This window comes from Arachis ipaensis, chromosome B6 (assembly GCF_059453495.1).
Source record: "Arachis ipaensis isolate K30076 ecotype BB chromosome B6, ASM5945349v1, whole genome shotgun sequence".
Lineage (NCBI taxonomy): Eukaryota > Viridiplantae > Streptophyta > Magnoliopsida > Fabales > Fabaceae > Arachis > Arachis ipaensis.
Genome location: NC_142441.1, coordinates 19808939 through 19832670, shown reverse-complemented (window position 1 = coordinate 19832670; position 23732 = coordinate 19808939). Strand labels below are relative to the sequence as shown.

The 23732-nt window shown below is 35.0% G+C and overlaps 4 protein-coding genes across 4 annotated transcripts; 2 read left to right on the top strand and 2 right to left on the bottom strand.

The window, feature by feature from the left end:
- The first annotated feature begins 434 nt into the window (after window positions 1–434).
- LOC107646377 (uncharacterized) lies at window positions 435–2756 on the top strand. The gene is made up of 5 exons (XM_088490507.1): window positions 435–750; window positions 1335–1405; window positions 1490–1723; window positions 1823–2312; window positions 2413–2756. Exons 1-5 carry the CDS (start codon window positions 435–437, stop codon window positions 2754–2756), a joined length of 1455 nt encoding a protein of 484 aa, XP_088346633.1.
- Window positions 2757–2813: 57 nt separating this feature from the next.
- LOC148554808 (uncharacterized) lies at window positions 2814–3236 on the top strand. Its single transcript, XM_088490506.1, has one exon. It carries the CDS (start codon window positions 2814–2816, stop codon window positions 3234–3236), a length of 423 nt encoding a protein of 140 aa, XP_088346632.1.
- A 659-nt stretch (window positions 3237–3895) lies between these two features.
- LOC148554807 (uncharacterized) lies at window positions 3896–4595 on the bottom strand. Its single transcript, XM_088489673.1, has 2 exons — window positions 4215–4595; window positions 3896–4054 (listed from the first exon to the last, which is right to left on the bottom strand). Exons 1-2 carry the CDS (start codon window positions 4593–4595, stop codon window positions 3896–3898), a joined length of 540 nt encoding a protein of 179 aa, XP_088345799.1.
- A 14472-nt stretch (window positions 4596–19067) lies between these two features.
- On the bottom strand, window positions 19068–19919 carry LOC107646378 (uncharacterized). Its single transcript, XM_016350565.1, has 2 exons — window positions 19904–19919; window positions 19068–19471 (listed from the first exon to the last, which is right to left on the bottom strand). The coding sequence occupies exons 1-2, from the start codon at window positions 19917–19919 to the stop codon at window positions 19068–19070; spliced, it is 420 nt and encodes a 139-aa protein (XP_016206051.1).
- Window positions 19920–23732: the final 3813 nt, after the last annotated feature.

The window sequence follows — 23732 nt, the reverse complement described above, 5'->3', positions numbered from 1 at the left end:
CTATATAAAAGCGTGAAGTGAACTGATAGCTTACTTGAGTCTTCTTCCCCAACTTGAACGGCTGCGTCTTCTGCTTCTTCTTTCTCGTTTCTTTATTACTTCCTGTTTTAAACTTGAAAATCTAGTAGCTAAAGCTATGATTTTTTTGTTTGTGATTGAGAGAAATGAGTGACAGAGTGTTACTAAAAGTGTATTATTTCGGTAAAATTTTACTATAAACGTCTGAAGGAGTAAAATTTATTTGTGAAAATTCGCTAGATGTTATTTCTTTTATCATCTCATTTGAGGAGCTCAAAGGTGTGATCTGTGAAAAGATTGATTCTGAGAGGGCAAGAAAGATATCATGTGTTCTATACAGATATCCCATACAGGTGTTTGGTGGATTCGTCCAGTTTCAAACCAAATATGTGACGGACGAAGCGAGCATGCAAGAGATGTTTTCAATATATATTGAAAATCGGGCTCAGATCTCATTTATCGAGTTGTATGTTGAGTTTGAACAATCTGAGGCCGACCAGAATATTCTACGGGAAGATTATAATAGTGACAGTGAAGAAGAGTTCAAAAGTAACTACGAGTTTGTTGGTCCAGATGGAGATGAAGATCAAGGTGATGGAACTACGACTCCAGATGTGACAGAGGTGGCAAATGCACTCGCAAACGAAGTGCCGTTTGAGGAGCCATCATTCATGCGAGTTTTGGACTTGGAAGCCATGCATGTTCCGGAGTTTCCGGAATATATGACTGCAGGTACGTAATACGTCGTATTAGGTTTTTTTTAGTCAGTTATTGATTTAGTTATGAATTAATTAGTATTTATTTACCATTATTTAATCATGCGTTGATGTTATAGTTCTCAGCATCGAACCGGTGGTCGAGCGGTTCAGGTGACTGAGTCACTGGTTCAACCGCTGGGTTAGTGGAAAAAATCGGTTGACCCGGTCCTATGTAAAAAAATAAAAAATAGCACTGTTATATATATACTATAAGTACTTATTAGGTAATAATAAAATTCTGTCGAATATGATTAGTAAATATTACGTGAGTTTCTAATTATCATTCGCAGTTGATCGATCCATTCTACGGTTCAAACCTAGTGAACCGGACCGGTTAGGTTCCGGTTCATTTGGTTTGACGGTCGAACTGGCCGGTCCGATTCGGTTTTTATCTTTTCTGCCAATTGTTCCTTTTTTTAATTAGAGTGACATAATAACATGTTGTCAGATTTGGATTTATATCATACCAAAGGCAGTTACTGTAGATTTACCCTTATTATCGGTTTTGAAATATCTGTGTCTTTATTTGATTTTTCCTATGGTGGTTGTCAATTGCAGAGATTCCTATTGTCGCAGATGGTGAATTTGTCATTGGTATGGAGTTTAGTTCCAGGGAAGCTGTTATTAAGGCGATAAAAAATATACCATACGACGAAGCGTAGACTACCGGGTGTATGAGTCTGAGCCGTTGACATTTTATGCCGTGTATGCAGTATGGGTCAGGATGTGATTGGCTTATCAGGGTTAGCATGATCAGCAGGAAGTACTGTTGGGTTATAAGGAGGTATAATGGTAGTCACACCTGTACCAGAGCCACCATTTCACAGGATCATTCGAAGCTGGATTCTATCACAATTGCAGAAGCGATAAAGCCATTGGTTGAGGCTAATCCCTCCTTAAAGGTAAAGTCGGTTATAGCGGAAGTGCAATCGAAGTTCAACTACACCGTAAGTTATCGGAAAGCATGGTTGGCTAAGCAAAGGGCAGTAGAAAAAATATTTGGAGGTTGGAAAGCATCGTTTGAAGCGTTGTTTATATGGTTTGAGGCCATGTGTCATAAAGAGCCATCAGCTGTTGTCCATTTTGAGACTATGCCTGCATATCAAGGCGATGACTTGGTGGGTGATATTCGAGTATTTTGGAGTTATTACCCCTGTCTTAGGGCATTCAGACATTGTAAGCCAATTGTCCAAGTGGATGGGACTCACTTGTACGGAAAGTATAAGGGTTGTCTACTAGTGGCAGTTTCACAGGATGGCAACAACAATATCGTCCCAATTGCGTTTGCTATTGTGGAGGGAGAAACTTCTGATGCATGGCACTTTTTCCTTCGTAACCTTCGTCAACATGTTGTCACTCGGGATGGTGTGGGTCTAATATCCGACCGACACGAATCCATCAATGTAGCTGTGGAACGTAGTAACGGAGCTTGGTCACCTCTTAGAGCTTTTCATATGTTTTGCATCAGGCATATAAAGTCGAATTTTCTGCGAAAATTCAAGGCACCGTACCTCCAAAAATTGGTCGTCAACATTGGTAACCATTTACTAAATTTAAGTAAGTTATTAATAGAAATAACCTCCAGCATTTGTTTTGACATCTTTTATTTTTCTTTTTTTATGTTGCTATCTTCCAGAATATTCGAGAACGGTTCGGGAGTACGAAGTGCGTTACCAGCGATTACGGGAATGGGGCGAAGCGTATACAAACTGGTTAAACCGAATTCCTCGCGAACAGTACGCATTGACATTTGATGGTGGATACCAATGGGGTCACATGACGACGAATCTAGTGGAATGCATCAATTCCGTGTTGAAGGGTGCACGCAATCTTCCCATTACTGCTCTTGTGAAGGCAACATTCTATAGGCTAAACGAGTTGTTCACTCGAAAAAGAGCGGAGGCAGAAGCGCGGATTAATTATGGCCATGTGTTCTCTGATGTCGTGACCTTGAAGTTGCATGCAAACCAACTTGCATAAGGAAACATTCAGGTCAGTTGCCTTGACCGGCAGAATGAGGTATTTGAGGTGCGTGAGATGCCAAGCGAACTGGAGTTTGCAGTCGATCTACGTGGCCTTCGATGTGACTGTGGTGAGTTCCAATTGGACCGGATCCCCTGCAGACATGTGTTCGCATGTTGTGCCAACCAGCGATTGGATTGGAAACTATATGTGCATGATGTGTATAAGATTGACCAAGTTCGGCGGGTGTACCGAGCAAGGTTTAGGCCACTAGGTAATCCTACGACATGGCCTACTTACAACGGTCCTCGGTTCGTACCGAATCCGTACCTGAGACGCATCACGAAAGGTCACCCAAGGATAACCCGCTTCTTGAATGAGATGGACACGCGAATGTTATGTCGTCCTAGGCGATGTAGGCTATGTGGAGCCGAGGGATATAGTCGTAGCAGATGCCGTCAGTCAGCTGGTGCAAATGTCGACGGAGATGCTCAATAGGTTCACAGTCTCAGATTTCATATGATATGTGTAGCATTATATAGTATGGCATGATTTGTCCATTTGATTTAACTTGACCTGATATATGTAACATTGTATAAAATCACTCGAAATCTCATATTTATGTAACATTGTATAACATTTTTATCTTGCTTTTATGTTAAAATAGTTTTAATAATTTATTAAGCAGTTTATATCTATTATATTAATATCTACTACAAGTTTATATTTATTATATTAATGAAAATCATCACAGCTTGGTGATGGTGGAAGACCGGTTTTCAACCTTATGCGGTCCAAATTTCTGACCGGACCGGTAGATGGTCCGGTTCATCGGTTCTCTAGTTAAACTAGCCGGTCCGATCTGGTTTTTACAACACTAAATATAAGATACCTATAGCATGTTATAATATGATCTCAATTGTCCAATTGAGGTATATTGACATGATATCTGTAGCAATATACTCAGATTTTATGAAACATTAATACGTAGTCCAGATCAATAATACCTTAATAAGGTCATTAATTTATAAATACTCTAAACATACAATAGAAATCTTAGCATAGTCCAGCTCATTAATACATAATATCAAACAGATACAAAGTACTCTAAAAATAGTCCACATGATTAATTCTTAAATAAATACATTACACCACAACTACTTTCTTATTGCGCACTTTACATCCTTCACAAAGTTCTTGCATTTCTTCGCCGCCTTTTTGAAGACAGATGGAGTGTAGCGATTAGTGCTACGACGTGGTGGATCAATCATCAGATTGTAACATTTGACTTTGTCATCCAGAGTGCGTTCCTGACCTATATACAATTTATAAAAAACAAATAAATGTAGCACATAAGGTAATCAAACCAACATAGATACCACATATCATTCAGGAAAAACCAAACAGAGATGCCATTTATGAACAAAAAATAAATAACTAATTGAACATGTAAAGTAAAATACACAACATAATATCATCATTACGAGATTCTTCATCCTCATCGAACTCCTCTATTTCATCCTCCTCATCATCGTCCTCGTCATCCGGGTCATCTACTAGATACGCATCGGTCTCTTTCTCGAGTGTGTTAGCATTTTTATCAATGAGTCCCATGGAAACACAGTTAGGATTCTGACTATTAAGAACTCCGCATCCACCGTCAGTCCTACTAGAGTCAACTGATACGAACCCCCCAGAAGCAACCGATGAGGTATGGCCCGGATACCTCGCATCCAACGAATACCTGCCTGCCATGAACTCGGGCTGATGTCCATATTGTGATAGTTCTGCATCTGCAGCCATGAACCCAAGCAACTGGCTAAAAGAACCTCCTTCTCCTGTTTCAAACTGTGACATACCCCAATATTGTTGACTTATTGGAAATGATGGGGGAAACTGTGTCTGAGGTACATACTAGTTTGGGGACTGAGGTTGTTCTTCTGGAATCGGGTTTGGAGGTAATATATGCGGCGAATGTGGCTCTTGTTCTTCATTGTCATCATCCATATCCTGACTACCCTCATCGGTATCCTGATTACCCTCATCCATATCCTGATCATCCTCATCCATATCCTGATTACCTTCATCATTCTCTTGACCCACAAGATTCGACAAGTTCAAGTGGTCCCCAGATTTTGATCGGTACCAATACATGTAACAATCTAATGGATGCTGTGAAGGCATGGGAAGCTCAGATAGAACGTAGTTATACCTGTTTGACCAATGCATCACCCAAATTGAATGACTCGGTGCCGTGGCCCAGTTAAGATTCTTGGGACCAGTCAGGACTTTTCCATGCGCCTTGTCCAGATTCCGCTCCTGATTAGGTACTCCTTGAACAAAACTAAACTGTCACCTAAAACTATCGGTAGCATGCCACTCGATACATTCAAATGATACCAAAGGAACTGTAGCACTCCAGACAACCGACTGCATGTAGATTTCAGCAGGAATGATGTTCGGATCCACGCAATCCACAACATAAGCAACCCAAACAAACTGGGAAAAATAAACGAACCTCATGATTACAACCCACAATACCAATAACAATAACAATGATTCATAAATATGTCTCAGACCTTAAACCCGAAACTAATACTTCTTTAATTAAAACACACCTGCCCTTCCTGAAGTTCATCAAATGCCTTCCTAAAGTGAGCTAGAGTCAGATATCTATATCGTCGGTCACCACGATCCCAGTTACGCCACCTAATATGATATATTCAATTAGCTCAACTAGCTCAACTAAATCTTAAATATCAAGATACGGGTACATTGTAACAAATTATTACCTGTTTGCTAGCGAAAAACTGCGGGGTTCCCTAGGTAGCGGCGATAGATATGGCAGCTGGATCCAAGCCCAACTGAGTAAAAGTGTTAGTGGACCATCTATTTCCTTGCAGTTAAAACGAGATGCCCTGCATAACGCCCTGTAGAGGTGTGCTAGGCATGCCGCTCCCCAACTATACTGTCCAATACTAACAAAATCACGTAGCAAGGATAGAAATTTCCAGTGCACACCTGTCCCAGACTTATCCCCAAACAAGATCTTCCCGATCAGCAACATAATATGGCACCTCACATACCTCTGTATACTGATATCATCAGTCAACTCTAAATTTTCTTTTAGATCCCACAGCCAGGTAAGTTTTATGCAGCTACCTCTACAGTCCGACTTACGCGGTGCAACTCCAAATTGAATCAAACACTCCGCCTCCAACGCTTCAAAACTACTCATTGTCATCCCTGTGACTAGAAGACCATCTGTGGGAAGACCAAGAATTAGAGCCACATCTTCAAGAGTCACGGCACATTTCACCAATGGGAAGGTGAAACGTATGTGTTTCAGGGTGCCAACATTCGATCAGAGCATTCACCAATGCTTTCTGACACTGCACTACCCCAATCTAAGATTCATGATAAAAACCGGTAAGTCGTAAATGGTCCTCCACCCTATCGTTGTACTGATCCGGAGGAATTGGGTGATTACAAGTCAACATTCTTAACTTCTACAAAAAAGATAACAAATTATAGTCAGCTCATTAACAATTACTATATGACTATCATAAATCATTTTACTGAATCCTTTTAAAAGTAATTATTCTAACTTCTAAAATTAATTATTAATCCTTAATTTTATTCATAACTAACAACTAATGAAAATAATTACCAATACAAATATTCCTAATCAAAATTCTTAACTTACAACATCTACCATAATATCTAATATTAATTACTGATTTGCTATCATTGAAATATTTTTTCCTCAACTATCAAAAAATATTACTAACCAGTATATGCCAAACCTTCATTTTCCAACAACGGTAAGAACAATTAACATGCTAATAATGATGATTACAATTAACAAAATTTAAATATCCTCGTAACAAAACCTAACGTGCTTTCATAAAAATAATCCCACTAATCATTCCGTAAGTACTAACAATTTCTCACAATAACAATAACATTTAACTTCATCCACAACCGTTATAGTAAAGAATTTTAAAAATTTTTTAAAAAGTTTACACATTCTTTCCAGTTATAATTATAATAAAATTTAATAAAAAACTAAAAAAAATTAAATTCTCTGTAAAAAAATCACTACCGTTTCTGTTCTGTTCTGTTTACATTTTTAAAATAAAAAACTAGCAAGCATAATAATAACAAATTTCCTAATAATAATATTTATAATTAAAAATTAGAAAAAAATTTCCAGAAAAATTTCAAAAAAACCTAACAAATATGGAGATATCCTAATAATCATTCTATTTATATTTCTAACTTGCATTTCTAACAATATTCATAATAATTAAATTTTTAATAATAATAACTATAAATATAAAAAATATAAAAAATTTAAAAATTTTAAAAATAACACTTACATAATCAGAATGACTGAGATAATGAATAATATGAAGCTCAGATCGATCAACATCTTTAATTTTTTTTTTGGCATGGTTTTCTTTCTTCTAGCAAGTAGCTTTCAGAACCGAGAAAGGAAGAAGAAGAAGATGGGAGTGAGGTTGAAAGTGAAAGGTGAGAATGAGTTCATTCGGATGGTGAGAGTAGGTAACTTGGTCTTCGTTTGGTTTCAGGGCACCGCTTGTCCTAGACGCCCCAGTGCGACGCGTGTCCAGGGAAGAGTAAATCGGACCGTGCGTTTGGTTAACCGGAAATCGGACGGTCCGTGTGGTTACTGCAACTCGAAGGGTCCGAGTTGTTCCTCCTACGCAACTCGCAGGGTCCGATTAGTTCGCCCACTGACACCACAAAAATGTTAAGCACACCCCTCTCCCATAACAGAGTCCAGCACCTATCATGCATCCATATGTAAATTAAAAAGCGTCTTTATGTTGGCTATTCTATCTAAAATTCGTCTAAAATACATCATAATAGTTAGAAATCTAACAGATAAATGCCTATTCGAAATCTGTCACAAAATCGTCTGAAAAAAATTTCGAACGAAATTTTACACAAAATGTAAATTAGCAACAAGGCTTTTTGGGACAAAAAAAAATTTGTCCCAATTTTGTTTGAAAGAAAAATTTTGTCCCTAATTTGTTCGAAATTTATTTCAATTTCGTCTCAAAATTCGTCCGAAAAAGCCCTATTTCTAGTAGTGGCGTCCTCGGTGCTCATGAAATCACGCAGAGTAGGAGTCCTCGTCATCTCCACCTTCAATTGGTGGAACCTGCTCCTCCTCCTCGCTGTGCTCTGAGAGTGTGTCCAACTCCTCTATTGTCTTGTCCCAAGCCGGGTGCTGGTGTTTAATGTTCTCATAGCATTGCTTGGAGCAATGCTCCAAACGAACTATGTCCTCAATGAGCCAGTGCACCAAATGATAGAATGACTATGATGATGATGATGGTGCTGCTAGTGCTGGTGGCAGCTCTACTAGTGCTGATGGCTCTACTGGTGCCATTGATGCTAAGGGACCTGCCTCTGAAGCGGATAGTTGTGTGTATCTACATTCTCTAAGGGGATAATTAAATAGGGACTTGCGACAAAGATAGAGAGGGAATTGAGGGTATTTTTTTAAAACATGAGTAAAGGATAGGAAAGAAAGTCTGTTGATGCAGGCCAAACATCAGTTCAGAGTTTTCTCAATAAAGAATTGCCTCGTCAATAGTATAGTTCAAAACCAACAAATAACCGGAATGAAAGTTTATTTTGTTTTTCATGAATGCAAACTAATAAAAACCGAAAGTATTAGATCTCGGGTCGTCTTTCAAAAGAATCGCAGTGAGGTATGCATATTATCGGTTATGAGAAAATGGGGGAGGGGTTTAAAGACAAAAAGGCAAGAAATTAAATTGTAAGAAAGGAAATCTAATAACTAAAGGAAATGTAAATGCCAAAAGACATTCATGGTAAGGATTGAGAATCAAGACATCGAATTTAACAATAGAACATTAAGGGACAGTCATGCGTATGCTCCACTTTTGTCCTTTAAGTAAATCACGTGCTAATAGTCATGCGTATGCATGATCCTAAGAATCTCCAAATTTCATTTCTTCATGAATTCTCCACTTTTGCATACTTTTTCTTCACTTATTCAAGTCATCGTTGCCTTCTAAGCCTTAAATCACTCAACAAACCCATCAAGACATCGAATAGAGATAAAGTGAATTAAATTTAGCAATTTAAGAGCCTAAAAAGTATGTTTTTAATCATTAAGCATAATTAGGAAGAATTCATAAAACTATGTTATTTCAGTGAATAAATACAAAATAAGTTGATAAAATTCACCCAATTCGATCCAAAGTTTATCTTAAAATTGTGGTTTATCAACCTTCCACACTTAAACAATAGCATGTCCTCATGTTAAACATCAAGAAAGACAAAAAAGGGGGTATCAACATTCATTCCATCCAAGTATCTAAATGCAATCTATCTGAATATATGCAACTACTCTACCTAATACTACCTACCTCTATCTACTTTATTTACTTTTATCTACTTGGTCAAAATAATTCAATTTCCAAGAAAGCATGTAAATAATCAAGGCTAAAGACAATAGCAACCAATTCAAATCCAACAATTTATTAGAGTCATTGAAAAGAATTGATAACTTGCAAGATAAGAGATAATACTAGATGAAAACATAGAATTGAGTAATCGAGCACCTCATTAGATGTGTATATTCTCTAATCGCTCAAGTATATAGGGTTCATTCACTCAATTCTCTTCTAATCTTACTTTCTAAGATTTGTTTTTCATTTAACAGTTAACAATTATTCAATGTATACATACAAGTATCATGAGGACTTTTTCAAAGGTTGTAACATGGCTAGGGTAAAGGTAAAAATGTATATGGCTAAGTGAGCTAGCTAGAATTTGAATCTTTGATCAACTTAAATACTCACCTAACATATAAAAACCTATGCAATTCTAATACCACCTAGCTACCCATTATTTCACTTTTCACAAACTCATGCATTCTTTTTAATTTACATCCCATATGCATTGTTATTAGTACTTTTCATTAGGGCCTTTATCCTATTTTTATTCTTTTTATTTCTTTTTTTTCTTTTTATTTTATTTTTTTTATTTTCTTTCAAAGTGAAATATATATACAAGTGTCGATGCATATGGTTTACATAATTAATACATGAGTATGTACTCACTTTTCAATATTTTCAATAAAAACACAAAACACACTTTTATCAACCAATAGTCCAATATTCCCAAATTTCTTCACACTTAGATATTACACACTCTCACTAGCCTAAGATAATCAAAGATCCAAATAAAGGACATTTATTATTTTTCACTTAAGGCTAGTAATGTGCTGAAACTAAGAACAAAAGGGGAACTAATAAGGTTCAAAGTTGGCTAACAAATTTAGATGAAAGAGTAAGGCTATATGGGTAAGTGAGCTAAATGAAACAACGACCTTAATCATATAAATGCATATATACACAGAATAATGGACATAAAGAACTAAACAAGGCAAATATTACAATTATAGAAAGAGAATAACACACAAGAATAAAAATAGTAGTTAATATGATGTAACCACATATTAAGGCTCAAAACTCATAAGCTTATGTGTTCTAGTTCAAAAACTATGTTCCACAATATATTTCAAGCAAGTTTCAATGAAAAATATCAACTCAAATCAATCGAAATGCCAATGCCCTATATAAAAAGAAATTGTCTTAGAAATTTCATTATTTTGACTAAACTTATTCTACATATATGTAATGTGATTGGATGAAAAATAAAAAATCCTAAGTTCATTTCTTAATTTCAATCAAACTAAATCATTATGTATATAGAAAATTAAACTAGGTTCAATTATCGCATTATCCAATCACAACCAACAACTAAAGACTAAAGGTATATATACATGCCAAAATAAAAGTGCAGCAAACTATAAAGATACTATTTATGTTGCAATAAAACCAGAAAGAAACAGAGAAAGGAAGAAGAGAATGAGACCAGCATGTATCCTGGTTCAGTTTCTAGGTGCCATGAGACCTACATCCAGTCTCCACCACAACCATGGTGAAATTTCCATTATAATCAATCAAATTACAAACACCAATACTAATGAATTACAACCTAATCCATCTAGTATTTTCCACTAAACTTTCTACCCCAACGCCTAGCTACCCAAGTACTGTCCCAACTTGGAAGGGAAACCCACAGATTCAATCTACCACCAAGTGCTATTCCAACTTGGCAAGGGGAACTAAATCTTAGTTTAACAAAACCAGATTACACAGAAATATTTTTCTGGCTGTTTCATGCATCTCTCTTGCCTCTTCTCTCATGGCTTTCTCAACTCACTTTCATAAGCCTTTTTTCAATTACAGAAAGATGAAATTAGATAGCCATAGCAAATAAAATCTAAAATGAAGCACAAATTGAAGAAAAAGAATTCAGCTTAAGAATGTTGAGATGATGCTATTGCGTCACTCTCTTTTTCTTGTCTTTCAATGGTGAAGTGAGACCAGTTTTATAGGATGAAGCTTGCCCTTCAAATTTTAGCATTGCCTCTTCCAATCCCTTTCTTGATTCTGCCCGTTCAAACTATCTCTATTGGCATACAATGCTTTTTTATTCTGCTCTATTAACTCTGCTTGTTTGAGGAGTTGCTCCACCAACTCTGCTATCATTGGATTTGCTATCTTCCTTGGCATGCACAACATTTCCATTTCGTGCCTTACCAACGGCTGTCTATACCTCTGCATTTTTATTTTGATCTTCCAAACTTTGCTAGTGATCTTCTGCATTTTGATATTGTTTTGTCCTTGTGTCATTATTGCTTTTCTAGAGCCACAACAGTGCCCTAATAGTGTCAAATGTACTTCTTGCTTTTTTCACTTTATTCCAACCATGAGCATTTGGTTCTCTCTCTCTTAGCTCATAGGTTCTGATTTATTTCTTCATAAACATATAATGGGCTAAAGCTTTGGAGTTGTAATACTTGAAGTTGCTGAAGCAACATGTAAATAGGTCTGTATCACTTAACACACACATTAAACAAACTTGGGTTTAAACCCAAAGAATGGTTGTCATCATTTATGTAAAACCCAAAATCAAACTTAACTCAACAATCTCTCCCTTGATGATAAACATGATAAAAGAGGATGAATAAAATTAAAATTTAATTTAAAGATGGAGTAAGAACACTTTTCTTTGATGATCATCCGAAATTTATAGTGCTCCCCCTTAATGTAGCATTTCTCCCCCTTAATCATGGCTTACTTTTGAAATCAAGATATCTTAAAGGAACCAATGAGACCAATACCAAAGCAATACAACACAGCAACAATAGTATGAAACATATGATCATTTAACACAAGCACCATCATGAAAAAGATGTAGTAGTAGATTAACAAAGAACACATAATGCCTATCATGCAAATATTATTTCAAGAGATAACAACATAGCATAAGCATTAAACATCAAAGGCTTTAAATATCTCTTTTCCTTTATTTTCTTTTCTTTTCTTTTCTTTTCTTCCCCTTTTGTCATTAAGGAGGGAAAAATTAGAAAACTTGCATAAGAATGTTAGATTCATAGCAGTAGCAGCCACAAGTAGCAATCAAAATGAAGTAAGTAAACTGTTTACATCTATCCAATACAAGCAAAAGAAAACAAGTCTAAGAAAGTTGCTAAACAAAATTAGAGAAAGGTTGAAAGTGTCTAGATCAGAGATGAAATAATTTAGGCATCAGAGATGGAGTTGTTCGAGACTTCATCATCCTCATTTTCAGAGATAATGGAATCAGCTTCAATGTCTTCAGCAAAGTTCTAAAGGATGCAAATGCGATATTTGGTCTTATTGAGAGCAGATTCAGCCATACAGTCAGCCTTTTTTTTAACCCCAAAGTTAATAAGAAAACAGACAAGTTTACAAACTCTTGAAACATACCTTTCACAATTCCAGTTAAAGTCTTGATCTTGGCAGAAATAGATTTAGGAACCAATGTTAATGAGGTGAAGCAATTTTTGAATGAACACATCCATGCATATGCCTTAACAAAATATAAATAAATGAAATGGAGATTTTAGAAAACATAAACAATATGTCACAAAATGAAAAGCACTAAAAAGAGTCATACTTATAGAACACTGGTCAGATTCAGAATGTGAAGAGTGGGGTGAAAGAATGAAGAGAAAAGTGTGTGAAATGATGCATGAAGTGGTGAATTGATATAGACCTAAAGTAGTGCAAAGGTCTCAGCTTGAAATTGAGTTGAAAAATAAAAATTAAAAAAAACATTGAATTTCACCGCTGTAACCAAATGAACCAAGTTTTCAGAAGATGAAAAAGTTAATTGTTGAAAACAAAAAATAATTCTGAGTTCAAAGGAAAAACAATTGTTTTAAATTCCAAGTTTAAAGTAGGTCCAACACTTTTGGACACAAGTGACCTAATCATAAGGTAGACAAGCAAATACCCTAGGCCCACCAAATTTGAGAAGCCTCCAACAAGTTCATATAGCAACAAATTAAATTAATGAAGCCACTCATCATCTGTCCAGAATAGTCTCATCTCGACCTGTGAGACAAAAATACTGAACCAGAACATTAGCAAGATTAAAGAACATTAGATGAATCAATAATGTTCAGTGCTGTTCTCAATTTACAGAACCTCTCTTCTATCAAAGGTTTAGTGAAAATATCAGCTAGTTGATCTTCTGATTTCATAAACTGAATATCTAAATTCCCATTTTGCATATGTTCTCTTATGGAATGAAATCTAACTTCAATGTGCTTAGTTCTTGAGTGCAACACAGGATTCTTTGCAATATTTATGGCACTCAAATTGTCACAAAATAGAGGAATATTAGATGCATTCAGTTTGTAATAAGCTAATTGAGTTTTCAACCATAATAATTGAGAGCAACATGAAGAGGCTACAATGTACTCAGCTTCAGCAGTGGACAGTGCCATTGTTTCTTGTTTCTTGCTTGACTATACATTGAGTGATTTGCCAAGAAAGCAACACATGCCATTGGTGCTTCTTCTATCAACTCTATCCCCAGCAAAATCTGCATCATAATAACCCACTAATTAAAAGGAATCAGTTTTGGGATACCATATACCATAATTAATGGTACTGAGCACATAACGAATGATTCTTTTCACAGTTGATAAGTGGGATTCCTTGGGCTTTGATTGAAATCTTGAGCATATACCAACACTTTGAATGACATTAGGCCTTGAGGAAGTAAGAAACATTAAGGAACCAATCATTCTCCTATATCTTGTCTCATCCACATCTCTAGCATGTTCATCTTTGTCTAACATGATGTTGGGATGCATGAGAGTTCCCATTGGCTTGGCACATTTTAGCCCAAATTTCTTGACAAGTTTCTTGGCATATTTTTCTTGACAAACAAAAATACCCCCTGTAGTTTGCTTAATTTGCAATCCGAGAAAGAAAGTGAGCTCTCCCATCATACTTATGTCAAATTCACTCGTCATAAGGTTAGCAAAATCTGCACACAATGTCTCATTAGCAGAACTAAAAATGATATCATCAACATATACTTGTACAAGAATAAAATTATCATTAGAGTTTCTAATAAATAGAGTGGTATCAGTGGCTCCCATTTGAAAATTATTTTTCAACAAAAATGAGCTAAGTCTCTCATACCAATCTCTAAGAGCTTGTCTCAAACCATATAAGGCTTTAGCTAGTTTGAAAATATAATTTGGAAAGTTTTTTTTTTTCAAATTCAGGTGGTTGAGCTATATAAACCTCTCTATCTATTATTCTATTTAGAAAAGCACACTTTACGTCCATTTGGAATAACTTGAAACCACAATGAGCCGCATAGGCTAAGAGTAATCTGATGGCTTCCATTCGAGTTACGAGAGCAAATGATTCATCAAAATCAATACCCTTTTCTTGATCATAGGCTTGAGCAACTAATCTTGCTATGTTTCGAATAATGGTTCCATCTTCTCCCAATTTATTTCTGAAAATATATTTTGTACCCATGACTTTCTTTCCATTTAAATGAGGCACAAGGTTCCAGACTTAATTATTGTCAAACTACTGTAATTCCTCCTTCATAGCTAACACCCAAGAAGGATCAGCAAGTACTTCTTGGATATTTTGGGGTTCAATCTTTGAGATAAGAGCTATATTGTTGGATTCAACTCTTTTCAAAGATGACCTAGTTATCATTCCTTTGGAGGGATCACCAATTATGAATTTCTCTGGATAATTTTTTAGAAACTTCCATTCTCTTGGACTTTTAGTTTAGGTTGAAGTTTCAGATTCATCTTGATTCACAATTGACTCTGTATCAGGATTTTCTGCCGCGACAGGAGATAATTCCAAATTGTCTCCTGCAGAATTGAGATTTCCGTTTCTTGCAGGTGCAGTTTCTTGAGAACTTGAGAGATGTTGATCTGTCTCATCATTCTTTGTCAATTCATCTTCAAAACCTGGACTATCATCAATACAAACACTAGAAATAATGTTAGACACACAAAATTTGACATACATAGTCTCCTTAACGGTCTTAGAGTTCTTGTTATATACCCTATATGCCTTGCTATTTGTGGAATAACCAAGAAAAATACCTTCATGTGTTTTAGGATCAAATTTTCTCAAATTTTCTTTTATATTTAGTATAAAACACTTGCAACCAAACACACGAAAGTAATTGAGTTTAGGAGGATGTCATTTCCAAAGTTCATATGGTGTTTTTTTCAAAAACTTTCTTATGAGTGTTCGATTTATAACATAACAAGCTGTATTTACAGCCTCAGCTAGGGGTGTTCAAAACCGATCCAAACCAAACAAAACTGATCAACCGAGTTGAAAAACCGAAAACCAAATAAACCAAAAATCGAAAAAACCGAAAAAATGATTTTTTGCTGTTTTTTGCGGTTCGGTTCGTTTTCGGTTTTGTTAGTGAAAACCCTAACCAAACCGAACCGAACCGGTTTATTTAAAAACCCTAATATAAATAAGCAAAACCCCCTTCCCCTTAGATGACCTAGCCGCCATTCACCGTATAAAGCCCCTATTCCCTAACTCTCTCCACTCCCCATTCTCTACACTCTCTTCCCACCGTTCACAAAGTCGCCGTCCTCTCAGCCCCTGGAATCGCGAACAGCACCTTCGCAGCGGCCCTTCCTCGTCGCGGTTCCATCTTCTTGGCGCGGTCCTCCCTCAGCCCCTCCCTTCCTCGGCGCGGCTCTTTTTCTCCCTCCGTTCGTCGTCTTCAATGCACTGCAGCCGCCGTCTCCTCTACGCCGTGTCTCTCTAGCCTCCTTGCACCAGGAGCTTTTGTCTTCCTCCACGCACTGGAGCCACCGTCTCCTCTCCGCACAAGCAGGCGCCGTCGTCGTCCATGACATTGCCTCCAAGTTAGGTATTCAATTTCTGTTTTTATTATTCTGTTGGTGATTTTATTTTGTTGTACTTCTGCCTCTGTTTTTCTATGATTATGTGTTTACATTTTTTATTTTTAATTATGTTTTATGATTCTGTTAGTGATTTTGCTTTTTGTGCTTCTGCATCTATTTTTCTATGATTTTATTTTGATTGGTCCTTCTTTTGTTTTTCTATGATTTTGTTTTTACAAGTGATCTTTAATTCTGTTTTTGTGATTTTGTGAATTGCGTAATTATGCAGTTTGTTGGTCACTGCGTCCTGCTCAGTGCTCACAGCTTCACCACCACCTCTGCCTCTGGTCTGCCTCTGTTCCACCGTTGTCAATGATTTTAATATATGTTTTGATTTTTGATTGATGAAATTGCTATGGGTTGAATTCTGTTAATGTAAAATTAGGATTAGGTTTAGAGTTTGAATTCTGTAATTGATAAATTTGGATCGAGTTAGATTCTAGGGTTTGTGAAATTGAGGCTAGGGTTTGTGAAATTAGGACATTTGTATCTTATAATGAATTTAGGGTTTGGTCTTTGTTAAATGTAGTTTTTTTATTTTTTTTTATTTAAAATCTTTTTGAATAATTAAAAAAATCGAATAAACCGAACCAAACCAAACCGATTTTAATTGGTTTGGTTTGGTTCGGATGGTCTCAGCAAAAAAACCGAACCAAACCGAACCGCAGATTTAATAAACGATTGGATCGGATGGCTTTTTCCTAAATAACCGAACCAAACCGCACCGCGAACAACCCTAGCCTCAACCCATAAGAATTTAGGAACTTCATACTCACACAATATAGCTCTAGCCATTTCTTGCAAACTTCTACTTCTTCTTACCACAACACCATTTTGTTGAGGTGTTCTAGGACATGAGAAGTTGTGTGATATGCCATGTTCATCACAAAAAGATTCAAAATATTGGTTTTTAAATTTTTTTACCATGATCATTTCTTATTGAAATTTTTTTTATTCCTTTTCATTTTGAATCTTGCTGAATTTTTCAAAAACATAAAATGCTTCATGCTTATGAGTTAGAAAGAACATCCAACCAAATCTAGCGTAGTCATCCACAATAACCATTCCATAACTTTTTCCTCCAAGACTTTGAGTCCTAGTTGGTCCAAACTGATCAAGATGCAACAACTCAAATGGTTTCTTAGTAAAGACATCTTCCTTGGGTTTAAAAAAAGTTTTTGTTTGTTTACCTATTTGACAAGCATCACAAGTGATGTCTTTATAAAAAATAATGTTAGAAAGACCTTTCACTACGCCTCTTTTAACAAGATTAGATATTTGGAACATGCTAGCATGTCCTAATTTTTTATGCCACATCCATTTTTCAGATTTTCCTGAAGAGAAACAAGTTACATTTTGAACTTTAAGATCATCTAGAGTGATACCAAAAATATTGTCACATCTTTTTGCAATGAACAAAACAACCCCTGATTTTTTATTTATGACTCTATAATCTAATTTCCTAAAGGTTACTACATATCCAATGTCACACAATTGACTTATACTCAATAGATTATGCTTTAACCTATCAACTAGAAAGACACTATCTATGCAAGTAGAAAAATCTTTGCCAACCTTACCAATGACAATTATTTTATATTTACCATCATCTCCAAAAGTGACAAACCCTCCATCATATTTATTGAGTTTGATGAAGAAGGCAGCCTTTTTCAGTCATATGCCTTGAACATCCACTATCAAGATACCACATGTCCGATTTTTTCTTGGATATATGGCAAACCTGCATGTTCTTCAACTAACCTTAGGTATCCAAATCCATTTGGATCCTCTTATGTGAAATCTTCTTGGTTGTCTAAGAGTATTATAATCATGAACAACTTTATATAAGTTGTTATCATTACCAAAAGATTTTAGAAAGATGAAACATTGTTGAGGAACATGATTATTTCTATTGCATTTATAGCAATATTTCTCTTTTGCTAAATTTTGAGGTTTGCTTGAAATTTTTGGCTTGACAATCTTGGAAGAGGAAGCTTCATATTTTTTAAATATTGGTTTGAAAACATATTTGGTTTCCTCTATGAATCCAAGTCCATATTTTTCAAAGCTAGATCTTTGACAAGAAAGTAATTTGTCAAGATTTTGTAAACTTTGAACAAATTTTGCTAAGTCTTCATTAAGATTGTTAATTTTCTCATTCAACCTTTCATTTTCAGGGATTAAATCAGTAGAGGCTGAGACCGAATGCTTGAGTTTGAATTTATTTAACTCAGCTCTCAAAGCAACATTTTCTTCTTTCAAAGATTTTTCATCACAAGATTCGATTGCCTTTACCTTTTCTAACAAAAATTCATTTTCAGCTCTCAATGCCTCATTATCTTTCTTGCACTTAACATAATTATCAAAAAGTTTCTTTGAGTTTACAGTGAAATCTTTGATAATATAGTATAATTCATCAATAGATAAGTCAAAAAGATCTACCTCATCCATATCCGTGTGATCAACCATTAAACATATTTGAGCCTCTTGATCAGAATCTTCTTCATCTTCAGAATCAGTGTCATTTTCTAAGTCTTCCCATGTTGCCATCAGCATCTTCTTTTTTTCTTTCTTTGATTTTTCGCCTTTCTTCAATTGAGGGCAATCAGACTTGAGGTGACCTAGTTTCTTGTGGTGGTGATAGGTAAACTTGGATTGATCCTTCTTGAAGTCTTTGGATGAAGAACTTCCTTTGTCTTTGCTTTTGATTCTCATTAATCTTCTCATTTTTCTTGCAAAGAGCACTATTTCTTCATCTGGGATACTGTCATCAGATCCTCTTCTTTGGCTATCATTCTTGATTTCAATGTTACACTTTTCTTTTTGTCATCTCTGTCTTGAGACATGTGAATAGTTTCATAGGCCAACAGCTTACCTATTAGCTCATCATAAGTGATTTTTATCAAATCATTTCTTTCAGGAATGGCTGTGCATTTTACTTTCTACTTCTTAGTAAGACTCCTCAAGATCTTCCTTACCAAGGTTTCTTTGGAATAGCTTTTCCCCATGGCATCCAAGTTATTGATGATTATTGAAAACCTTTTGAACATTTGATCGATGCTTTCATCCTCCTTCATGTTGAACATCTCATACTCCTTCATCAGCATATCAGTCCTGGTCTCTCTTACTTGCTTGGTTCCTTCATGGGTGATTTTGAGCTTGTTCCAGATTTCTTTAGCCATTTTGCACCTTGAAAATTTTCTGTATTCTTCAAAACTGATAGCACAGTACATTAGGTTGATTGCCTTGGCATTGAGTTCAACCTTCTTCTTTTCTTCCTCTGTCCATTCATTGTCTTCCTTTGACACCACATCTCCATCAGTATTTTGCTTTATTGGAAGATCTACTGGTCCATTGACAATAATCTTTCAGATGTTGTAGTCGATTGACTGCACAAAGATTCACATTCTCTCTTTTCAGTATGAGTAGTTGTTGCCTTTGAATTAGGGAGGTCTATTATTGGACTGCCCTTCGGTGAGTGTGTACGCCATGATGTTAGCACCTATGTTGTTGGCCATGGATCTTTGCTCCAAGCTGTGAAACTTGACTCCTTAAGACCTTGCTCCTGATACCAACTGATAGAACTGCTTGAACTTGAGAAGGGGAGTTGAATCAAGTTAACTCAAAAATAGAGTTCTTATGCTCTGTTTTCGCGAAAGCTAATTATGTAGGAGATTTTTTCGATTTTGTCTGTAAAACTAGAAAGAAACAGAGAATAGAAGGAGAGAATGAGGCAAACATGTATCCTGGTTCGGTTTCTAAGTGCCATGAAACTTACATCCAGTCTCCACCATAATTATGGTAGAATTTCTACTATAATCAATCAGATTACAAACACCAATACTAATGAATTATAACCTAATTCATCTAGTATCTTCCACTAAACTTTCTACCCCAAAACTTAGCTATCCAAGTGCTATCCCAACTTAGAAGAAAAATCCGCAGATTCAATCTACCACCAAATACTATCCCAACTTGGCAAGGGGAACTAAACCTTAGTTCAACAAAACCAGATTATGGAGAAATATTTCTTGGGTTAATACTCAAATTCATCCCTAAAAGATCACGCGATCTTCATTTTCGTCATCGAATGATTTTTTTAATCAAATTAGTCCCTGAAAGATAAAATGTAAGTCAAATTAGTCCTTCTGTCAAAAAGTGCCACGTGGCATGATGACGTGGCACGCCATGTGGCAGGTCAACGACACGTGGTATGCCACGTGGAAGGTCAGCAACACGTGGCATGCCACGTGTCACTTGACATGTAAAAAAATTTTAATAGTCAAAATAGTCCTTGAAAGTCCAGACGTAAGTCATTTTCATCCCTCAAATTTTAAAAATTAGTCAAACTAGTCCTTATATAATTTTTTTTTATTTTTTCTTCATAATATTAACTTTGAAATATTTTTTGATACTACTAATTTTAATAGAAATGTAATTGATAAACAAAATATTAGTAATCGTATCTTTTCTTCTTAAAATTTTTTCAATAAAATTATCTCTCTTCTTTAATTCTTCTCAAAATCTCTCTTATTCTTTTCTATTCTAAAACCTTTTTCTTACATTATTACATTTTGCTGGAATATATATTTACTCAAAATTGAAATGTATGTATTTATTAACCTAAACAAAGTTATATGCTCAAAATCAAAATTTATGTATGTTAAACTAAACAAAGTTATATCACTATTTTTTTTCTACTACATCTTTTTTTTTTCCATTATAGTATTACATCCTATATGTAAGTAATACCATTACATCCTATATGTAAGTTATACCATTACATCCTATATGTTTTAAAAAGATGTAGTAGAAAAAAATAGTGGTACAACTTTGTTTAGTTTAACATACATAAATTTTGATTTTGAGTATATAACTTTGTTTAGGTTAATAAATACATACATTTTAATTTTGAGTATATATATATATATATATATATATATATATATATATATATATATATATATATATTCTAGCAAAATGTAATAATGTAAGAAAAAGGTTTTAGAATAGAAAAGAATAAGAGAGATTTTGAGAAGAATTAAAGGAGAGAGATAATTTTATTAAAAAAAATTTTAAGAAGAAAAGATACGATTACTAATGTTTTGTTTGTCAATTACATTTCTATTAAAATTAGTAGTATCAAAAAATATTTCAAATTTAATATTATGAAGAAAAATAAAAAAATTATATAAGGACTAGTTTGACTAATTTTTAAAATTTGAGGGATAAAAATGACTTACGTCTGGACTTTCAAGAACTATTTTGACTATTAAAAACTTTTTTACATGTCAAGTGACACGTGGCATGCCACGTGTCACTGACCTGCCACGTGGCATGACACGTGTCGTTGACCTGCCACGTCATCATGCCACGTGGCACTTTTTGACAGAAGGACTAATTTGACTTACATTTTATCTTTCAGGGACTAATTTGATTAAAAAAATCATTCGAGGATGAAAATGAAGATTGCGTGATCTTTTAGGGACGAATTTGAATATTAACCCAATATTTCTTTGACTGTTTCATGCATCTCTCTTGCCTCTTCTCTCATGGCTTTTTCAACTCATTTTCATAAGCCTTTTTCTCAATTATAGAAAGATGAAATTAGATATCCATAGTAAAGAAAATCTAAAATGAAGCACAAATTGAAGAAAAAGAATTCAGCTCAAGTATGTTGAGATGATGCTCTCGTGTCACTCTCTTTTTCTTGTCTTCTAATGGTGAAGTGAGGTCAGTTTTATAGAATGATACTTGCCCTTCAAATTTCAACGTTGCCTCTTCTAATTCCTTTCTAGATTTTGTCGTTCAAGTTGTCTCCATTGGCATGCAATTCTTTTTTCATTCTGCTCCACTAATTCTGTTTGTTGAGGAGCTACTCCACCAACTCTGCTGTTCTTGGATCTGCTGTCTTCCTTGACATGCACAATATTTCTATTTTCATGCCTTACTAACTGCTGTCTATACCTCTGCATTTTTATTTTGCTCTTCCAAATTTTGCTAGTGATCTTCTACATTTTGATATTGTTTTGTCCTTATGTCGTTGTTGTTTTTTTAGAGTCATAACTGTCTCTTAATAGTGCCAAATGTCCTTCTTATTTTTTTCACTTTTGTTCCAACTATGAGCATTCGGTTCTCTCTCTTGGCTCATAGGTTCTTATTTGTTTTTTCATAAACTTATAATGGGCTAAAATTTTGGAGTTGTAATATTTAAAGTTGCTGAAATAACATTAACTTGAGCTGAAGCAACATGTAAATAAGCTTGCATCACTTAGTACATACATTAAACAAATTTGAATTTTAACCCAAAGAATATTTGTCATGATTTATGTAAAATCCAAAATCAAACTTAACGAAGATGATGATTCATTGATTTATTAGTTATTTTTTATTTCTTTAGGATCCTTTTAAATTTGATGAGTTGTGCACTCTGTGTTGTGTATATATGTAACAATTCAATCATTTGATAATGAAAAATTGAATATAAAACTTTTACATTCTATTTTCTCTTTCTGCTATAAATTTTATTACTAATGATTGTTTATGTTAAAGGAGTGAATTAATTAATAAGTGTTGAAGTCATGATGAGGTGATGATGAGGTATGCATAGATAGATGGATCCCAACACAACATTTAACGGGTCTGGGATGGAGACACAATCACATGAATACTCACCGGGAACATTGACTTAATTAGGCATTGAAATTCTGTATGTGGTGCCAACAATGACGAGCATCATCGTCCAAACTGTTCAATTTACTCCTCCTACTACTAGTACACAATGTGATACCACATTAATTTCAAGTAGCAAACAAAAACCATATAAATTCTGCTCGTCTTGTCATCCACACTTCATGCATTCACTTCCAACGTTATTCTACTTGACTGGTCCACTGCCCGGACAATAATCATCAATTCAATCAAAATTTCCAGAGCAATAATAAAATTAGAGAAAAATAACATTCACGTTTTCAAATGAATTTCTAGTAATTAGCAACTTCTCCTTAATTTCTTTGATAATATTTATTGTAATCGAAACAAAACTACATATACCAATGCAGTTCCAGAGAAGCTGTTGAAACTTAATACAAAGTAACTACTCTTGAATGGGAAGTGTTGGAGAGGAGCCCTAGAAAATAAATTCCCATTGCTTTCATGTTTTGGATGAAGAATTTATATATAGACACCAAATTCCACCTTGGTCGTGTTGATCATGCATCGTATTAGCTAAACCATATGATGAGAGGGTGAGCTAAGAAAACTATATATCATTTGACAATTGTTGGGAAAATTGAATGCTGAAAAAGACAACAGATAGTAGTACTCTTTTTCTTTGTTTAGAAATATTAGGGCATATACAAGGAAGGCTGGAAGCCATGCATGTCAGAAGTTTGTCTTTTAGGTATGTAGTAGGGGCCGGGGGTTGCAGCGTATATTTATTTCTATTACTGTGGAAAATAGATTGCAGCTGAACACGGAATATATATATATAATATATATATATATATTAGCTAATAAATTCTAACAGTTTAATATTATTTTTTTAGCCAATACTTTTAAGTGTTTAATTTTAATATATTATAGTTTGTAAAATATTTTATATAATA